This window comes from Rissa tridactyla, chromosome 1 (assembly GCF_028500815.1).
Source record: "Rissa tridactyla isolate bRisTri1 chromosome 1, bRisTri1.patW.cur.20221130, whole genome shotgun sequence".
NCBI lineage: Eukaryota > Metazoa > Chordata > Aves > Charadriiformes > Laridae > Rissa > Rissa tridactyla.
The window spans coordinates 16,751,763-16,773,540 of NC_071466.1; the positions used below are offsets into that span (position 1 = coordinate 16,751,763).

General features: G+C 37.1%; 1 protein-coding gene across 1 annotated transcript in view; it reads left to right on the forward strand.

Annotated features, from left to right (window-relative positions):
• Nucleotides 1-21,778, forward strand: part of CNTN5 (contactin 5) — a 260,804-nt gene that overhangs the window by 116,385 nt on the left and 122,641 nt on the right. Inside the window, exons 8-11 of the mRNA XM_054187800.1 lie at nucleotides 2,110-2,291; nucleotides 10,271-10,407; nucleotides 12,358-12,487; nucleotides 14,652-14,802. Coding sequence (XP_054043775.1) covers nucleotides 2,110-2,291; nucleotides 10,271-10,407; nucleotides 12,358-12,487; nucleotides 14,652-14,802 — 600 coding nt within the window. The remainder of the gene's footprint in view (nucleotides 1-2,109; nucleotides 2,292-10,270; nucleotides 10,408-12,357; nucleotides 12,488-14,651; nucleotides 14,803-21,778) is intronic.

The window sequence follows — 21,778 nt, forward strand, 5'->3', positions numbered from 1 at the left end:
CTTACACTTAAAGCTGAACCCAAAACCAGAAAGTTACAAAATCTCCAGAAAGTCACTCGATAAGGAATATAAATATCCTATTTACTCTTTGTATTTAGAATTTAACAAGTTGAAGTGCTTGTGTCAGATAAGAATGGGAAGGTTTTTTTATTTTCTAATTGAACAGTATGTAAAATAACTTTTAATAGGAAGCAAACCATTTAAATTAGGCCCATACAAGCTGCACAGAAGAGTCCTCAAACCAAACCTACAGGACACCAAAATTTGAAATCGGTCATCAAGAAGGCGATGAGCAAGCTATAAAGCTTCCATCATGATACAGGTGGGAAAAAAAACAGAGCTCATACGGTCCACACCCATCATATGATTCACAACCATCTATAAAAAGAAAAAGATATACATAATTGGAGTGCTGACGGAAGAGATGAGTCTCTTTTGTTTACTAAGGAAAAAAAGGTGATCAGATTTCCATACATGTATTTCTTCCATGGGGGACAGTGATAAAGGACCATTTTGCAACAATAGAGAGGTATTATAGAGACTATGTCTCAGAGATGAATCCACACTCAAAATAAAGTAGCGTTCATCAGGTTAAGTAATCACTTCAGCAAAGTGATAAGGGAAACAATGATTGTCTTTTGATGATATATTGAAATAAATAGCGGATACCATTCCATATAGGACTATATGCTGGCTTTGCGAAGGTAATGAAATTCAGTGATTTGTGACATTCAGCAGATAAGATTAGAGAAACCGTCTGACCTCCAAATACAAGTCTGGGAATTTTCTGAATCTAAATGAAGTACTAGAATTTGGAGCCTCTTGTCTGGAAGTTTGAGTACAACTGCAGTAACTCACATCCTGATTTTAACTGGTTGAATAATAGACAGAGATTTACCCATGGGCGGTTGCAATGTCTGTATTTGTTGTGTCTCAAGTTGGACATTCTGAAATACTGAGGGAAAGGTGTGGTTTTTTAGTGCAACTTCAAATATTTATAGCAAGTAGAAGTTAGCAACGATGGCAGAAATTAATAGAAGCTTTGAATTTGAATCTATGCTATGAAGTACTTTTCCCCATCTAAACTGCCACGAGATCCAACTGTGTTTATATCTAAGCTTAGACTTGAAAGCGATTCAAATAAATACAATATATTTTTTGAAAATGTATCAGCATGTAACAGTTACATTTTCTTTTTTGATATCCTCCAAGCTTCTTTTGGAATACCTGAAGCAGTCTAGTTTTCAGCCCACAAACATTTTATAACTAGAGGTCTTTTTTTTTCTTTTTTTTTTCCTTTTCTTCCCCCTTAAGTATCCATTGCCATATTTAGGCAAATGTATGTCTGTACCAAAAAGCCCAATGGGTGCACAATGACTGATGAGTGTTTGGCCAAAAAAGAAAATGGAATAAGTGCAAACACTTTCTAATCCATTTCTTCCCCCAGAATGAATGTAAAGAGCACATTTTCCACATAGACCTGTGCGGAATAGCAAGCTACAGTGAAAAGCTCTTCTACTCCAGCAAGCAAGCATGTGATGCTGTGAGTCAGAAGCAGTAATGCCATTAATACATATTTCTTACACATTCACTTCTGCAACTTAAAGAATATTTCAACAGAAAAGGCCTCCAAAACTTTGGTCAACATATCTATGCAAGACACAGTGGTACTGAAACCCCCCACTTGGATGAATGTATCACTTACTGATCTCCTGAACTGCAGTTTCATTGCAGGAAAATTGGGAAGTGTTGGAATTCGTTTAATTTATCCAGGCTTTGAAGTTGTTATTTTCTTTTACCTATTGAGTGAAAGTGTTCAGGAGTAAAGCACAGAGGGCTAAAGAAGATCTAGAGAGAGTATTTCAAGTGATTTACTTGATCTCGATAAAAACTTGGCCTCCCTTGTGGATGAAAGAGACACACTCGATGTAACAAACCATTTATTAAGGATTCCCTACAGCAAGTGTAGTATATCAAGCATTATATGAACCTTCATTGTGGTTATATTTTATTGCTACTTAGATTATTAAGTGTTTAAACTACCAGATAACAGAATCTATATTCTTAACAGTGGAAGAGTGCTAACAGCAATTTTACTAAATATTTCAGCCCTGTTCCAACAATCTCTTGGAGGAAAGTTAATGGTCATAACCCAAGTAAAGCCCGCCTGAGAAAATCCCAAGCTGTGCTTGAAATACCTAATGTGCAACTAGAGGACGCAGGGATGTACGAATGTAAGGCTGAAAACTCTCGTGGAAGAAATGTCTTCAGAGGACAACTACAAGTGTACAGTAAGTGTAACTGCACACAGTATTATCCAGCGATGCTTTGTCCACACTTGAGGCTTTAACTACATACGAAGGATGCTCAGGTCCAGTAGAAATGAGATATCTTTCTTCTGAAATACAATTAGTATTGAATTAAGCTATATATTTTTATTTCTTAGTAATGCATTAAAAGTCTGAAATAGAAATAAAGTTGACTCCCTCAAAGAACTGGTTTAAATACAATTTCAAGTTTGATGTTTGTGGGTTTGAGGGGGGAGGTTTAAAGGGTATCACTATAATTTTAAAAGTCTGGTTTTTTTCTCCTGATATGATATATAGCAATGACGTGTAAACTAGGCATGATGTATCTATCAGAAAACAATATTAGAAATATCTTAGGATTTTTATCATGGTTTTATTAACGTTTCACCCTTGGTGTGCTTAGTTTTGTCAAATTCATTGTACAGGAATCAGAGCTGGAGAAGGGGTTCTGTTTTTGTAAAAAAATCTTAATCTAGGTATGCACAATTTCTGAAGGTTCTGATTTTCAGGAAGTGCTGCAAAATTTCTTTCAAGGATTGGTCTTCCTAAAAGTTTTTTGAGAGGACATAAAAAAGTTGAATCATGCATCCCATTGGAAAGAAAAAACACAACGTGAAATTAAAAATATTTAGTAAAAATAATGAATTTTATATATTGTTGCTGCATCCTAGAGGTTAGAAACAAAAGCTTACATAAGGCATGCCCTGAATATTTACCAGTCAAAGTTTTCCTTATATGGAATGTGTGTTTGAGTCCTACCTACTGCTTATCAATTAAAGCTACATCACTTGCTGTCATTCCATGAACCCTACAACCTTAAATACTTAGCAGGAAAGGTCTGCTTCAGGAGATCATGCAACAAATCTTTCAGACTGAATTCTTTCCTGTCTTTAAATATCGCAGTCAGTGGAATTCCAACTGCTACAGTTTAGACAGGTCCTCAGGCTAATAGATACCTTTAAGAAGGAGTCTCTCCTGTTAATCAATTTTATTTTTCTGTCCTTGATTTCAGCCTATGGCTCCTAGTGCTTTCTCCCCATTACTAACTATACGCAGTTCTCTGTCTTTGTTACACACTTTCATCAAATAACTGTAGCCTGGCATCATATATTTAGTTTATTTTCCACATATGTCAATATTTCCACGTCCGTAATCAATTTTCCTGTCTCCTCTAGCTTTCCAATGTCTTTATCTTAGCTCCCTTGTTTTTAGTGGGTATCAGCATATCTCTGGATGATGCCTCTCTCCTTACTTTTCATTCTCATCCATTTAGAGCCAAGGGCAATTCTTTGTCTTCGGTGGGGTTTTTTTTTGGCATATGCTGGAAAAATTATGTGATGGTAAAGGTGGCAGTTTGCACCTTTTGGTTTGGACATGCCAATCCTACTGCACTTGCAGCAAAGGTTTTCTAAAATAAAGACAGAAAAGCTGGTGGAGGGTCTGGAGAGGAGTCTTATGAGGAGCAGCTGAGGGAGCTGGGGTTGTTCAGCCTGGAGAAAAGGAGGCTGAGGGGAGACCTTCTCGCTCTCTACAACTACCTGAAAGGAGAGTGTAGAGAGCTGGGTGTTGGTCTCTTCTCCCAGGTAACAGACGATAGGACAAGAGGAAATGGCCTCAAGTTCCGCCAGGGGAGGTTTAGATTGGATATTAGGAAAAATTTTTACCCTGAAAGGGTTGTCAAGCATTGGAACAGGTTGCCCAGGGAAATGGTTGAGTCACCATCCCTGGAGGTATTTAAAAGACAGGTAGATGTAGTGCTGAGGGACATGGTTTAGTGGTGGACTTAGCAGTGCTAGGTTAATGGTTGGACTCAATGATCTTAAAGGTCTTTTCCAGCCTAAACAATTATATGATTCTGATTATAAGGCTTTTACTGAAAATAGCAGTCAAGCCCAGGAACTACTCAAAGCATCCTATTTTGCCAATACGCTGCGATATTTCTCCGGTATTACAAATTCTTACTGTCAATTACTTCCATGAAAGTATAGCAGCCCCTGGGGTCCAGGAGCGTTTAGCAGCATGCCTGGTCTTTTTCAACAACATTTCTTAAAATGTGTGAAATTCAAAAAAATTTCATTTGAGTTATAAAGTGTACCCCAGCTCATACACTTACTGGCTGTTTCCTAGAGCTGTGAAACTACCAGTTGCCAAAGCACCTTATAAACAAGTTACAATTACCTCTGCCTTCGTCTTTTAGAGTTAAAGTAATATAAAAGGTGCTCTACAAGAGAGAAACTAAGATGCTGGAAAATGAAATTATTTCCTCAAGAGCATCCTGCATACCTGTGGCATAAAATCACAGAAATATGACGTAGTGTTCCACACAACTCTGCCTTTCTCATTAGCCTGAACACATTTTTGTTCTGAGCAGAAATCAAAATGGTACTTAAACCTAGGAGTCCATAAAAACATTTTCTACATCGGTTTTATTCTACTTTGTCCAAATAGAAATACGAAGTTTTAGTTATCCACCATTCTCAAAATTAAATTTTTTTACAGTCACTGGCTTTATGGGTAGTGCACAATTTATGCTATTTGGCATAAAAAAAATATTTTGCGATAATATTAGAGCAACTTCTTTAACATCACAGAAAGGGGGTCTGCTTCAGATATTGTCTCATTCCTCTGATTAACAGATATGTGAGACTAGTATAATATTAAGTTTCTCTTAAGTCTATGATTATACTATCTTGCAGATAAGTCAAAACCATACCTGAATCAGAGTTTCACCTATCTGCATTAGCAGAGAGTGAGGTCAGAGTAGGTAACAGAGAGCTTCCAGGTGGAGGAGACTGGCAGTGACCTCCAGTACAGCAGAACAAGACGCACAAGCTGTTACCAGCTCCCAACCAGTGCCTTTTCTTGGCCTCAAGATTAAATAGTTCCCAGTGAGCCTGTCACAGCCTTCAGTGCCCCTGAAGACAGCATTAGTGCCTCATTGACCTACAAACCTTGACAGCCCTTTCCAAAGGCGTAAAAGGGCTTGGGTAAGAAGCTTTTTAGCAGCGCAAAGTTTAATCAAATGTTACTTTACAAAATTCTCAGTTTCCTTTGCTGACAGCTGATACGGCAGGATTTGGAGGCATTACTTGAAAGAGCATTTGCTGCTGTACCTCTTATTCATAACAACAGTCAACATGAATTATTTACCTTTAAGTTCATTGTCTTTTCACTGACAACTTATTCCTCCAGGAGACAGTAATTATTTTGGCTCAGAAATTCAGATGTAGACCATCATTCCTTACCAGGGGTTTCTTGTAAAATTTCAGAGCAGGCTGTAGGACCAGCTGTGTCATACTGCAGTCTCACAATTTGCATATTTGTAGAAACTCGCTTGATGTCTGTTTGAATTTTCTTCATTTTGTCAGTTGCATCTGATCTGGGTCACCACAGAGTATTTTGGGGGACACCCAGTCTGTCTGTCTGGTCACATTTAATCACAAACTAGTGATTTTTTGTTTCTTACCTGGTGCTCCAATCCAATGACTGTCTGATGCAGCTGATGCTTCAGATGTCATTCAGAAAGTGGTATTTTGGGTGCTGACAATTTCAGATTGTTATAGTCTCATTAAAAATAATAATTTTTTCATAATGCAAGACATCCTCATATGCACTGCAACCTATTTTGAGGTGTGTGATTTTTTGCCATATGCTCATCCTGTAAGTTTCCATGAAATTTTATTCAAGCCCAAAGTGATTAATAGAAGAGAGCACAAAATTAAAATTTGGCTGGAGAAATTCCTAGAATGACAGAACAGAATCATAGAATAGCTTGGGTTGGAAGGGAACTTTAAAAGTGATCTAGTCCAACAATGAGCAGGGACATCAACTAGATCAGGTTGCTCAGAGCCCCGTCCAACCTGAACTGGAATGTTTCCGGGAATGGGGCATCTACCACCTCTCTGGGCAACTTGTTCCAGGGTTTCACCACCCTCATTGTAAAAAGATTCTGCCTCATCTAGTCTAAATCTCCCCTCTTTTAGTTTAAAACCATTACCCCTTGTCCTATCACAACAGGCCCTACCTATCTTTCTTATAAGACCCCTTTAAGTACTGAAAGGCCGCAATAAGGTCTCCTCAGAGCTTTTTCTTCTCCAGGCTGAACAACCCCAACTCTCTCAGCCTGTCCTCATAGGAGAGGTGCTCCATCCCTCTGATCTTTTCTGTGGCCCTGCTCTGGACCCGCTCCAACAGGTCCATGTCTTTGCTGTGCTGAGGACCAATAACCTTTTGTTATCAGAATTCCTCCACAAATCCTGACTAGAAGCATTTTCACAATGGTAACAGCTTGTTTGTGTAATTCCTGCTCCCCTCTTACTCTAAACCTCTTGGGTTCCCTTCTGTGTTACCTGCTCACTAGTCTTAGTTCAGTAGAGGATCGTGGTGTGAACAAGACCACAAAAACATTTTTTTGGCCATTTTTCTTTTGGCTGGATCAGTTCCCTGATCCTGCTTGCAGCAGTGCCCCATGAGCAGCACTGCTGCCACAGCAGGAAGGGAGGTTTGCTGTAACACCTGAGTGGAACAAGCAGCTGAGGGCAGGAACATTGTGTAACATAGTGTACTGAACCATCCTGATTTTAAATAACTTCCTTATAAAAACTGTAAGGAAGAAAATCCATTGCTGCTACTACAGGTTAGCCCCAGACACATATAGTAAAACAGGCCAGAGAGGAAGAGGTTTTGGTGGTCAGAATTGCAGCTTTGTTTGAAATTTGCTATCTTACCTTTCTCACTGTGATAGCTACCTATTCTTCCCCTACTGTATACTTCCCAATTGACCCCTTGTCCAGAAAATTAATTTTTTTTCACCCCAAGCTCTGTTTTCATTCACATTTTAGAACACTATCCAAAGTTATTTGTCTATGCAAAATTTTTTCCTTAATTTCCTTTCAGTAAAAAAGTTGCTTAATAATTTTAGAAACTAGGCTGAGTTTTCTGCATCTGAATTTTGTTTTGCACAGAGGATATAAAAACTTGCCTGCAAGCTTGAAGATTTATTGCTAATTTCTGTTTGTAAAATATTTTGACATCCTCAAATAAACAGCTGCAGAAATACAGCATAAAATAAATCAAAGATTGGATGGTGATTTTAAAATCTCAGGGGCACTGTATAAAGCTATGGCACGGTATCCATAAAGACTACTGAATTATAAAACATATTCTTACATTCACCCAAAAGTCATCACTGGACAGACAAAAACCGGGCAAACACCTATTTTTGCCCGAAGATGAATTTTACATTTATAGAAAGAAAAAAGAACCTGTTACTTTTGAAATATGTTTAAATGCTTCTTAGAATTTATATCTTCTACTTAAGATTATGTGCAATTATGGAATGAAGTTTTCTTTGCCTGCATGTATGTCATGGTGATGTTAACACATTTTTGTTAAAGAAAAGAAAATAATACATTGGGTCACATGTTGTCAGAGGTTGTACATCCAGTTAAACATTTAACTTTTAAAATTATCTACAAGGTTTATGAACAAGTGTTACGATACTATGGAGAGTCACGCTCGCTAATGAGCAGAGAGGGAATCCTCTGTGGCAAAGTAAGGAGCACACAGAGAGAGGAAAGGAAGCCAAAAGTTAATGAAAATATTTCTCTCAGTCGTGCTCTATTTAGCTCTATTCCTGCTACATCTACCTGTTGCTTTCCTACCTTGTTCTCAAAGGGGTGGGAATCGGAGTCATTGCTTTGGCTGATGGCAAATTCAATAGCTTGAAAATAATGAATCCAAAGGCCATTTAGGCTATGAGGAGAAAATTTAGGGTAGAAATAATACCCCAACTAGTAAAAAAAAGCTGTTAGTACCAATAATCATACCCCTGTGATCCGCAAGTTTGTGGTCACAGAGGAAAACTCGTGCCAAGACTGTGCTGTGAGGACAGCGATAGAGGGCAGGGAACGGCAGCTGTGCACTGGGGAGAACACCTCCGCAGCCAGGCTCGGGGAGACGGTTTTATTTCAGTGTAAGCAGGGGCACACTCTAATCCTGAACGCTCTGATTCATGATGAGACCAAATTCAGCACAGAAAAATGAGACTAGATATGCTTTGGGTCATATAGTAAAAATTTCAGAAAAACAAAATAATAAAAAGAATAAAATATAAATAGGAACAGTTCAGCGCCTCTTTGAAACGGCATGACTTTATGGCACCACTGGCTAACTTATGAATTTTTAGTTACACATTTAACTGTCATATCTTCGAAAATCATATTAGCGTACTCATTTTCAAAGGAAACAATTGCTTCTCAGCATGCTTCCTTTGTGCATACCGAAACGCACAAAAAGAAAACAGCAGCAGCAACTATACAACGCAATCGAATTATATTCTTAGGACAATTAGCAGACAACAAGTAAGCAGAGACTCCTGCAAACTGCTTCTGAGGATTTCATGGGATCCTTTGATATAAGTTAAGAATCAAGTGATTCAGCACAGCAGAGCACACATGGAGCGTGTTGTGCATTGCCTTGACTGTAATAAGAAGAATAAAGGAGCAGATGTTTTTGGTCTTGAGTTTGGGAGTGAGGCTGGGTCAATCTTATCTCTGTTTTCCTCTACTGAAAGAGAAATGAGTGATTCTTTTTCAGGTACATTTCCAGCTTCTGACAACTGTCTAGTCAGGGATTCTGAAGCAGACTATTCTCTGCTTAGGAATGATGGACACCTCATTCATTTTCTTTATCATCCATGCACAAGATGTAAGCTAGAAGCAGTTAGTCACCTGTCATGCCTTTTCATATCTTCTCACGTCTTTGATTGGTGACCTGTCAAATGCCAGCTAGATTCAAAGATTTATTTTTAAACTCAGTTGCCCATGTTTAAGTGCGTTATCAATTATCCGACGTTTGAAGCAGAGGCTTTGTTGTGACAGATCTGGACTTCTATTCATACCAAGCAGAAGAATTTTACATTCCTTTAACAATGAAGGCCTTTTAGCTACTTATTCTCTACTATACAAAGAAAAAAAAAGCAACAAACCAACAATCCAACACTTAATATCATTAAGTTACTAATTTAATCTATCATCCTCTTTCCTGTACCAATTGATACGACTACAGTATGAAAACCCAAAAACTGGCTTTTAACCATACTTTTTTTATTTCTGCATATGAATGCTCAGTTCCTCACTGAGTCTTACAAAGTTTTCCAAATTATAAGATCCTACATATAGCTATCTCATCCACTGCTGCACTAAAGATCTACTTCTCTGCAAAAAAAAAAACATTCCCTGCTTTTTAACAGATTATTACATTAAATTTAAGTACTAATGATCACATGTACACCTAACAACTGTTTACCTTTAAAAAAAACCACTGTCTTAACATTGTCTTACTGTGTAATTTATGTTCCTGATGAATACTGGAAATCTCGCGGGTTCTGTGCTTAAAAGCATTAAAAGCATTTTCTCCCTTGAAATCTGAATTAAAGCCAAGACACTTTAATAAAAATATGTGCAAATACCTTACCAAATGCCCCAGTCATCCCTATCTGAGTATATAATTTCCTAGTAAACTGAGAAAACTACATGAAACAAAGTCTATGATGATTGACTTCATTACCAAAATTTGAATAGCTTAGATCGTAAAATGTTACTAAATACTGTGTTGAGTACCAAGCAAATCCTCTCAAATTCAATAATAATGAATGCATTAATATATAGTACTGTAATTTAACCCTTTAGACTTTATTAAATCAGGCAGATTTCTATTTTTGGTCATTATACTGCTCACTGCCTGGTGCCATTACAACATTTCCTCGAAAGTTATGGAGTTTTGTTAATTTTATTACTTTCTTAGTTTTGGTTGTTTGTTTAAATCTGCTTCTTTCTGAGAGTAAGCTAAACTTCATAAAGGCTGCAATTTAAGCTCTTTAATTGATTAGATCTTTGCATATCAGCTAGAGACTTACCAGTTTATATGCTTTGTATATAGCATGGTATTTTTTTTTGCAGCCTACCCACATTGGGTGGAGAAACTTAATGATACTCAATTAGACAGTGGAGATCAGCTCCGATGGGAATGTAAAGCCACTGGAAAGCCAAGGCCCACATATCGTTGGCTGAAAAATGGAGTTCCTCTCTGGCCACAGGTACATTAGATGAGAAGTCACCAGTATGTTGCATGTTTCTCCTTTCATTCAGATAAAGTCAGCTAAAGAAAGTACTGAAAAACACTTCAGAAATGCTGTTTTCTGTCTTAGTTTCTTAAGTGTTGTTATACAGACAGGGTTTCTATGCAGATCCCCTCTGAACCATCTCAAGCAATGTAAAATGGCATTCAAGACTAATTCTCTGTAGTTCAGAAATATTTGGGAGATAGGACCTTCTGAGCTGTGTCTGCAACAGTGTCTGCCATTGTACTATAATGTATATCTAAACAATCTCCAGTAGGCTTTTTTTTGTCTTTAGATATTGTTATTATGCTATTTGTATCTATTTTTTTCTGTGTAAAAAGATAGTAATTACTCAGAGAAGTGTTGCATTTGCTGAATCAGAGTCCTTCATATTTCCCCTGATGTTATGTTATTTACTACATTTTGTTTGTACATAATCATACTCTTCAAAACACCAGCAGGGTAATGTAAGAGGCACAATGACTATTATATTTTCTTCAGTTTTCAACTCCATTAATTCTCTACAAGTAACAGAACTCACCATCAAGACCATTAAATTGCTTCATGTAAGACTCCTAGAATGTAAAGTCCTTAACTGCAGTCAACAGATATAGTTTAGAATTCGATCTAGATAAAATTCTCTTCCTTTAAAAATACCACTCATGGCACGGCCTGCCTTTTATTTCACTTTGTTCTGTTTCTCTCACTGAATCATCAACACATCAGCCCACATCATGTGGGTTTTGCCTAGCACCTTTCCATTTTATAGTCTCAAATTATTTAGAGTAAAGAGAAGTTTTGTGAATTTATTTCATGCATTTTTCCAGATTAAAATAAAGCTGTTCAATTCTGGGAGAAAATGTCTCCATTTGTAAATTAATTCATAGAATGGATTTATGAATATAAAAGATGTAATGTCTTTCTTTTCAGTGAATGTCGCTTCTATCTGTGAACATCATCCAATTATGCAAACAATGAGAAAGGAAACATAAACACAGTTTACTTTTGAAGCTGTGAGGCATTGAAAATAAGGTTATATCCCTTTACTTTATCCATTTCTGCCTTTTTAGATGGAGCTATTAGTCCTGAAATTGAAGCAATTTAAATATCTGTATGGTTTTGTTTTCTGATTTTCCAAACCATTAGTTGCACCAAGCTCTGAAATTTAAAATTAAATTTCAGTTTAAACTAGGGCCTTAAAACAGAGAGAACTTTTTTTCACAGTTTTCTCTGCATTCCCAAACACTGTATTCTTTATTAATTTTTAATTAAACCCACAAATGTAGTAATGAAACTTAGTGATGTTTTATAGCAGTTCAAATTATTAATTTTACAGCTCCATGAACTACACATTTCCATAAACAGCTATTAATGCCCCTTCTCTTCCAGCTGTGGTAATTATTTTCTACTAGTGGACCTTTCAAATAAGAAATTTGCACTAATGAGGAAGGCGACTAGACCCTTTCACTCTTACTCATGCAAGCAATCTTTTATATCTACTTTTATGAAAATAGTACCATGACTGAAATCAAACATTTGCTAGAGATGTGAAGACCATCAGATACGTTACATCCACAACCTCTTGCCTCATTAAAGTTCACAGGATGAACTGCTTTGAAAAAATCATATAATGGTAATAGCCGACAAACAAGCAAGCAGACAAAAGCAAGCCTTAGAGACAGTGAACTTGCCCTGAAAAATATTTACCTTTAAGTATTTTTGGAGGTTTTTTCTGCCCTCCCCCATCCTCTTTATTCTTGTCACCCCTTATATAACAAGAAAAAAGTAAGCCCAAGGAAATTTGTTGCTCAGTTTTATTTTAGCTTGATAATGTCTTTTGTCCCTTTGCCTTAAACTAATAGCACAGCAAATTTCCAGTGCCTGTTTGCTTGTATAGAACTTTTTTTTTTTTCTATTCCGTTACAGAGCAGAATTGAGATGGTTAATGGTGTTCTCATGATCCACGGTGTGAATCTCTCAGATGCTGGAATGTATCAGTGCTTAGCAGAAAATAAGTATGGCACTATTTATGCCAGCGCCGAGCTGAAGATTTTAGGTGAGTATTATCAAAAAAGAACAGACTGTTCCTTTTTTTCCCCTTTGATAATTACATTTGTTCTTGGTCTGTTATGATAAGGAACGGCTTCTGCCAGTCCAAACTTAGCAGAGCAGATAAAAGTAGGTTCTTTTTTCGTCTTGTTATTTATGTGTGAGCGGGTCCTTTGTTGCCCAAGAGAGCACAGGTCCTTCTGTTAACTGAAAATTTTCTTTCATAAATTACTGACTAGGTTATATTTTGTGACTATTTCTCAAATAAGGCTATTTCAGTTCAAATATATGGAAAAATATTTTTTACTCTTTTAAAAATAAGTGCAGGAGAAGAAACTTAGACAAAGTAAATATATTTCAGTCTCTGCTAAAATTAAACTGTTATTTCTACCACGGCCATTATTCAAAGGTAATTAAGGATGATCATAGTTTTAAAGGTGTAAAAATTTCCTATGAAGTCGTCAGAACTCATTGAATACTGGAAATTACATACTTGAGCTAATATCATCCCATAGTAAAGCAAATACACGACATAGTGTTACATGGAAACATAATAAAAAATTCCTTATTCAAAAGTTGAAGTGGGGAATTAATGAAGAAAAGCTTGAAGCATGTCTTTCCAACACTCTAGTCTTCCTTAAAGCAAGCTGTGGTAACACACAACGGGCCAATAGTGGTAAGAGGACTTCCACGGGGTTAAGTGAGACAGACTTGATCTTTATTAGAGTATGATATAGCTGGAAGACAGGTGTCTGTCAAAGTAATTCAATGGCCATGTAAGAGATTAGAGGTCTGTGCACTGCTCAAATCTTGCAAATTTCGAAACCTGCACCTGGGAATCATTCTTGTAAACTCCCAGTCAAATGAATAATAAAGCTGAAGTTACCGAAATAATAGACTCCATTTGAGCTAAGATTTGGTTCTTCTGAAGAATAACCTATCTAGTACATTTCTAGTATTTCATAGCTGGCCAACATTAGAATTTCACTGATAACTCTTCAAAATATTTCTGTCTAGCCATAAATTAAACCCCGCAGTCAGTGATTGCTCTCTTTCCATCACTTTCCTTTGTCATTTGTGATTCAGTCAGCAAAGAGTTCCCTGTTGATTACAACCTTCTCTTGCTCTGTTTTTTATATCTATTATAAAATAGCTATACCTATTATATCAGATAGTCGTACACTTTCTTTTATGTCCTCTAATATTGGAAATGGCCATTATATGTTGCTCCAATAAAATCAGCCTTTCATTTTGTCACTTGTGAAATTGTACCCCTGTTAAATTTTTACCATAATGTTGCATTAAAGAAGCAGTTGTGTTTAATTTTCTGGATTATTAAAGGGAAAAGAAGAGAATAAATTGTCCATATAAATAGCTCTGGTATGAAAATTACCCAAAATAATGGTAGGAAATTCCTACATATTTGAGGCAATGGAGTGTAATATGTTCCTATATGTGTAGCGGATATAGTTGCGGGGGGGGCTTTGGCTTTGCAAAACTAGTTTAAGAAAAAAACAAACAAATGAAATTATTTCAGAACAACTGTCCTTTCTTGATATGAAATTACAGTAACTAGTGTCATTTTGTTACATTTATTACCTGAGCTGATATAGCCATGGGAATTCTTCAAAAGTGAGATACTAAGAACGAGACTGGGTTAAGTATCTTCTAATAAGAAGTTCCCAGTTTTCAGTTCCCAGTATTCAGACAAATATTAAAAGGGAAAGCAATAAAATTTCTCTACCAGTAATACTTTTTGTAAGAATCAACTCTAGAGAGAGTATTTTGGATAGTTGTTGAATTTAAACTTCTTTTAATTTTGAACTAGTTACTTCTAACAAGTTACCTATGAAATCCAAAAATTTTGGAGAAGTGTAGCTAAATGAACTGTAGTATTTAATTTCTAAAGCTATCAGATCTCACAAGCAATCTTACTTTAATATGTTGATGTGAAGGACATCTCACTAATTCGTAACTGAATTAAGTTATAGACCTGCCATCTAGTCTTGTCTGCTGATTTCAAGTATTTTGTACAATTCCATCTAATCTGTTGCGTAATAATTTTCAAGCCAAAAAATGGGTATTCTATCCCCCAAACAAATCTATTATGCTAATCTTCTATTAGAAGCTGTGGTTGTTCTCTGCAGAGTTAACGTACTTCTTTTTAACAGCTTCAGCTCCCATTTTCCCACTAAATCAAAGGAGGAAAACAATAATTGTTACCAAGGGCCAAGAAGTTGTCATTGAGTGCAAGCCGCAAGCCTCTCCAAAGCCAACTATCACTTGGAAGAAAGGAGACAAAGCGTTAAGGGAGAGTAAGAGGTCAGAAGCCTGTTCGGTAAACTAAATATTGTGTTTGCATGTTTGATTTTGTGACATGATATGAAAATACAGCAAATGACGAGAACGTGTATATGTTAGCATGGGTATGGCATAATTATTTTGTCAAGCTGATTTTTCTGACAGTGGTGACTTTATTGTCTCCATAATATTGAAATGAAAAGTCTTTAAATTGTTCAGAGATGCAGGCAGATGAAAAGAAGTTATTATTTTGTTTTTTTCTCTGTTTTCTGTTACTTATTTCAAAAATGCTTCAATTTGACTGTAGAGATACTACAAATGTAGTGTATGAGGGTATTAAAAGCATAGAGGCTGAAGTAGCCAGGACCACATAAAATATCAAATACGCTTATTCATTTGAAATAATTTAAATAAGGTAGATTTGCAGCTTTATCACAACGGAAGTCTGTCTAAGAATAGCTTTAAAATGATTCAGAGCAGAAAAATACTATTCCATTATAGGATTTAATTATACAAGTAATTTCTGTACTCAGCAGCACATCTGTTTAACAGAATATGTTTGATTAAATAAGTTCTGTCCAGCTCTTTACGTTAAACAAAGTTTAAGCATTACGGGTTAAATGCCAGCTGTAATTGCACTTTACAAGACTGCATGTCTGTACACTAGAATAGTTTTGCCACGCTGCACATGGGCTTTAAGTACACAGAGCAATCTTATCTTCTTTCTGGTAATGTATGTGAATGAACCACTTAAACTGACTTGTATGGCATTAGTCAGAAAGATAAAAGCAGGGCCTTTTTGTTCATCTGTGCAATACTGATCAAAGCAGTAGAGCACATCTGTCCTCGTTAGCTGCGAAAGCCATTTCATTCAGGTGAATTTTATTTCCACCTCATGCCGTTTGTTTTGTTCTGAGAAGGAAAAATGGGTAACTTTTCATGCCATATTGGCTCTTTGGGGGGGTTAGACTGAAACAGTATTATATATAACATTTTACTAACAGGTATGAGTTGTATTGTACATATTGACAAAATATGACAGAATGATATTACAAAGATGCTGATAATATCAAATATTCTGCAACTGATGCCTCTATGCTGTAGCTACTCAGTTAGCTGTTGTCACTACATGACCTTTTCCTCTCATCTCCACAAAACCCACAATGGTTTCTCTGATCATCACACGTAAATCACATTTTAATGCAAGACCAGTAAAGCATTTTGGTAATTACTTGATGTCTGTCCAAACATAGCCTAACTCTGAAGTTAAATCCCAAAAAAATAAGATATGGAGCTACATTTTTAGTATTTGCAGCTTTTGATATTTGATTACTTTGACAGAGGCTGGAATGGGAAATGATGAAACATGTAAGATAAAAAGATGGTTGAACTATTTAAAATATTTGAAAGGCTCGGGTTATGTTCAACTTAATTATTAGTCATCTGTTCAGGGAGAATCTTATGTCATTCAGAGCAGTTCCCCTGCATCTTCTGTTTACAGGGGGTTGAGGGGAATGTTGGTTTCAACGGAACTCAGTTCTTTCTCTATATACAGTAAGCTTTAAACAACAATAATAAAGTCTGTGTGAAGAGGAGATGAGGAAGACTATTGTGATTTTGTGAAAGAAAATGTAAATCCGTGGAGGTATTATGTGTATTCCTATGTTTTGGGCACTCTGGAAAGGAGCCTTTGGAAGAACACCGTGTAAAACATTTTAAAAAAGGAATAATCTGACAGAATTTGATGAGCACATCTATATACTTTAAAAGCACATCTGCGTACTTAAAAAACAACTGCATAACTTTCTTCATAGACTTCTGATAAAAATCATTTTTTTATCAGAATCAAATCAACAAAAACACTTAGGAACTGTCATGTAATGCATCTGCATAGAATGTTAAACCACCAAAGATTTTAAAAAAAAAACCCAAAATGTTCTAATTAAATAATGAGAAAGGGCAAGGACAGAACAGCAGAATGTTTTTTTTTCTTTTCTGCAACAGCTTAATCCTCTTCTGCACAGTGCTTGTACAAAGTGCATGTTGTGTTTCATCATTACCAAGTCTGCCAGCCCAAAAAAGGAATTTGCTCCATTTAGTCACATCTGTTAGAAAAGTCTCAATACAAAAGAGACCTTCCCCTCTATGGAGAATAAGAAATTCCACTTGACTAGTGGGTCTGCTATCATCTGGTCTACCTCTTCCTTTTGCCTGTTGCCTCCTTAGGTGTTCCTCCATACCAACCAAAAGCTGGTTGATGGGAATACCTCAAGTGACATTTCTGTTTGTTACTGAGCAGAAGGCTGAGTTCGTTCTCATGGGACTTGTGGCTGGGTGCAGTTCTCGCTGCAGTCAGACCTTGACTCTAGCTCCTGGAATGTAGTGCAGCCTGAAAGCCTCAAGTGTTTCAGATTCATTCAAAAGGCTAAAGTCACCCACTTGGCAACGTAACTGTGGAAACAGTCTTTATGAGCTCCATCTCTTGGTTTGTTTTCACCTTTGAAAAAGTATCCAACTCAAGGTCTTCATATTCACAGTCTGTCTATGCTAGGTTTGCTCTCCCTGGTGAGCAATTGTCATTTTGAGCAGTCACATAATTTGATTCCACTCGGAAAGCATCTGTATATTATAACAGCTCTTTTGAACTGGCTTCTCAATGAGTGGCAAGTCTATAAGTCAACTATTTGCTGACAAAAAATATCATTCTAAGTGTTACAATCTCATAAATGTTTTAAAATTGGTAAAATTACTCCTATAGAAACATAATTATTATAATATTATTTAATAAAGATTCCAAAGTATTCACAATTCTTTCTATTAACCAGATGTTAATGGAGATCAAGACCTGCAGCAAAAGCCACATTTTAATTAAATAAAATACATAGTACTGGAGGTCTACTGCGCAGAAGATTAAAACTTCCAAAGAACAAGATATAGTCTGTGAAACTTGCTGATACAGGACATTTAATGATCACTATAAGCATTTGAAAGGAACTACATGTAGAAATCTCTTTCATAGATCATTATCTCAGTGAGTTGTTAATACATTCAAACAAAGATAAGTTCACCAGCATTTTCACCTAAAAGTTAAGGGTGGGGGGGTGCGGGGAAAAAGCTATAGTTATACTTCTATTTTGGAATTAGAGCACACCTGAGCACAACAGCAATAGGAGTTGTGTAGGTAGAGAAACACGTTTAAGCTGCCTATTTTCATTAGTCATCTCACAATAATTAAAATTGTTAACTATCTTTACTAACCACTTGTCTCTGGACTCTATTGTCTCATAGGCTGACAGATGATTGTGTGTCATTTATGGCAGCCTGTGCCATAGTACATAATAGCCTGTGCCAGAGTACATAACTTATACTCTGGTTATTGATTTGAGCATTGAGTTTTTTAGTCCATAAGAATTTTGTGAAGAACTTTTGAAACTTTTAGTTCATAAGTAGTTTTGTTTTCATAGAAAAGGGGATTCTATTGAGATCCAAGTCTGAAGAAATAAGTTTATGCTTTGATTTTTAATAAAATGTTTGGTTGGAACTTTGATTTAGGTCCTCAATAGGAAGAAATGGGCCTTTGGGCAAGAGTACAATGATCAACAACCATTTTTATGAAGCTTCTGGAATACTCCAATCAGATACTCCCTAATCTGTAATCAAACCTCATTTGATATTTTAGCATCAGCTTCTAAACAAGACCCAGACCCAGACTATTCAGGTGAGAAAGCCAGTTAGGAGCCTGTTTCTAATTAAACATTTTTTTTAAACTTATGCATCAAGCTAAAAGAAGGCGACAAAAGTGATATTTAATAGTATTATTTTATGTAGACAGTAAACTTTATAATACACAGTAGAATAGACTGGAATCTGCTGTCAGTTACATCAATATAAATCATTAGTAATGCTAATAAAGTCAATGATTAAATTCTGGACAAGCATTTTTTATAAATTCATTCAGTTCCTGTGTTCAGGCTTCTGTAAATTGTAGGTATTTTCTAATGATTTACTACTGCACAAAATTTCGTGAGATATTACCCCATGAGCTGTAATCTGTTTCAGCACTTTCTTAAAGTCACCTACCTTTCTTGTCTAGATTGCCCAGTAGTAGCGACTAAGCCGATGTTTAAACAGATGTGCTTGAAGAGTCATAGGTAATAAAAAGCATTATAAGTCTTTGTTTATCTGTTTTTGTTCTTCCTCCTACATCTAAAATATTCTTCTCATTAAACTTACATTGAATTTTCACTTTAGCGCACTATTTCCATTACATATCCATTAATTATAGTTAAAAATCATTCAAAAGCACTCTAGCAGTGCAAAGAGTTCCTATTTTTTCCTCTCCATTTAGAACACCAAGAAACAAAAAAAAAAGCACAATTTAACCAACAAACGTTAGTTATGGAGGAAGCAGGATTTTTATAGTGCCAGTTTTGCGGTGTTTTATTTTGCTTTTGTCCCTTTTCCTTTTGAAGCTTCTCAAATATTAATGCTTATTTTATCAATGTTTCTTGTATATCTCAATTTGTGTGCAGATTAATATTTAATCTAAAAAAAAAAATCTGAATACAAGGGTGTTTAAACATATATGTATGCATTGGTAATATAGTTCTGCATTTATTGGCTGTTCCCTTTCCATATGGCACAGTCTAAGCTTTCCGCTTCACATGACAGAACAAGCTTTGGAGAAAAACATTAACAGTCTCTGAAGGTCAGATGAACAACAGATCACCATGAGCAGAACAACAGTGCCAGTCTCTCTGTGGCCGTTGTACAATTGCTCATATTCATCTACCTAGGTCCAAGGTTAACTTTGCCTGAGGACCTAAATATATTAAGCATTTCTGTGAGAAAAATAAATGGTAACAATACTCCACCTGCCACTTCAATTCAGCCACTTTTTCTGTGGAACAATTACTTTCCTGCATTCTGTCTCTGTTTGAAGGAGTTCTGGAAATAAAGTGAAGAAAACTTTCAGCAGGTTAAGCGGCAGAGGGAATTTTGGATAGTTTGAATGCAATTGCCTGTCCTGGGTTTGGCTGGGACACAAACTTCAACATCTCTATTCCTGCAGGTGTTTTTTTATAGATTGCAAGTGGGTAAAAAAATGTTATTCCATTTTTTTCCGAATGATACGAAGGAATCAGAGAACAGCTGAAAATGGCAGGGACCTGGGGATATCACCTGTTCCAACCCCCCTGATCAGAGCAGAGTTAGCTAGAAGAGATTGCTCAAGCTCATGTCCATTCAGGTTTTGAGTATCTCCAAGGACAGAGAGACCACAGCCTATGTGGCAAATTTCTTCCTATTCCAGTTAATCACCCCTACATTGAAACAGAAAGATATTCTTATGTTTAAATGGAACTGATGTTTAAATTGAATTGCCTGCATTTCAGTTCGTGCCCATTGCCTCTTTTCTTGTCACTGGGCACCACTGAGAAAAGTCTAGCTCTGTCTATGTATTCCTTCCCATCAGGATGTGTATCAGTTGACCAGCGTGTTGATCAGCTGGAAGGCTCTGATGTATAATAAATATGGCCGTATCGTGAATTAATATCAATGCATCTTCCATGACACATGAAATTCTCCATTCAGATCTGCCCCAAACCTGCTTTGGCCAACAAATTCATAAAATGGAGATGTCACTTGCTCATACAAAACCTGTCCATTATGTATTGCTGTGTAGCAAAGTTATTGTCTGCTTGATATGTTCTTCATTTACTGTGTGCCTCACAGCCTGAGGTCATCGGGACTGATTTGCAGCCACAGAGCAGACAGTAGAAGCTGTACATTAAACAACAAAGTACTGGATATTAATAGCAAGTGCTGTGGTGGTCAATTAGTGGATACTGAAAATGGGGAGACGTGAATACTTGTGAAGATATCAGACATTAAAAACTTGGAGAAATACTAATAAAGAAATTCCATCTTCATAGTCATGTGGATATAAAACTTCAAGACACAGATTCATAGAATCATAGAATGGTTTGGGTTGAAAGGGACCTTAAAGATCATCTAGTTCCAACCCCCTGCCATAGGCAGGGACATCTCCCACTAGACCAGGTTACTCAAAGCCCCATCCAACCTCGTCTTGAACACTTCCAGGGATGAGGCACCAGCAACTCCTATGAGCAACCTGTTCCGGTGTCTCACCACCCTCATTGTGAAAAATTTCTTCCTAATATCTAATCTAAATCTCCCCTCTTTCAGTTTTAAATGGTTACCCATCGTCCTATCACTACAGTCCTTGATAAAGAGTCCCTCCTCATCTTTCCTGGAGGCCCCCTTTAGGTATTGAAAGGCCACTATAAGGTCTCCCTGGAGCCTTCTCTTCTCCAGGCTGAACAACCACAACTCACCCAACGTGTCTTCAGAGGAGAGGTGCTCCAGCCCTCTGATCATCTTTGTGACCCTCCTCTGGACTTGCTCCAACAGGTCCATGTCCTTCTTGTGTTGGGGGCCCCAGAGCTGAATGCAGTACTCCAGGTGGGGTCTCACCAGAGCAGAGTAGAGGGACAGAGTCACCTCCCTCAACCTGCTGACAACGCTTCTTTTGATGCAGCCCAGGATGCAGTTGGCTTTCTGGACTGTAAGCGCATGTTGCTGACTGATGTTCAGCTTCTCATCCACCAACAGCCCCAAGTCCTTCTCCACAGGGCTGCTCTCAATCCATTCTCCACCCAGCCTGTATTTGTGCTTGGGATTGCCCTGATCCAGGTGCAGGACCCTGCACTTGGCTTTGTTGAACTTCATGAAGTTCGCACAGGCCCACCTCTCAAGCCTGTCCAGGTCCCTCTGGATGGCACTCCATCTCTACAGCGTGTCAACTGCTCCAAGTAGCTTGGTGTCATCAGCAGATTTACTGAGGGTCTACTCAATCCCCTTATGCATGTTGCCCACAAAGATATTAAGTTCCAGTACTGACCCCTGAGGAACACCACTCGTCACTAGTCAGCCCTTGGACATCGAGCCATTGACCGCAGGTCTTTGAGTGCGGCCA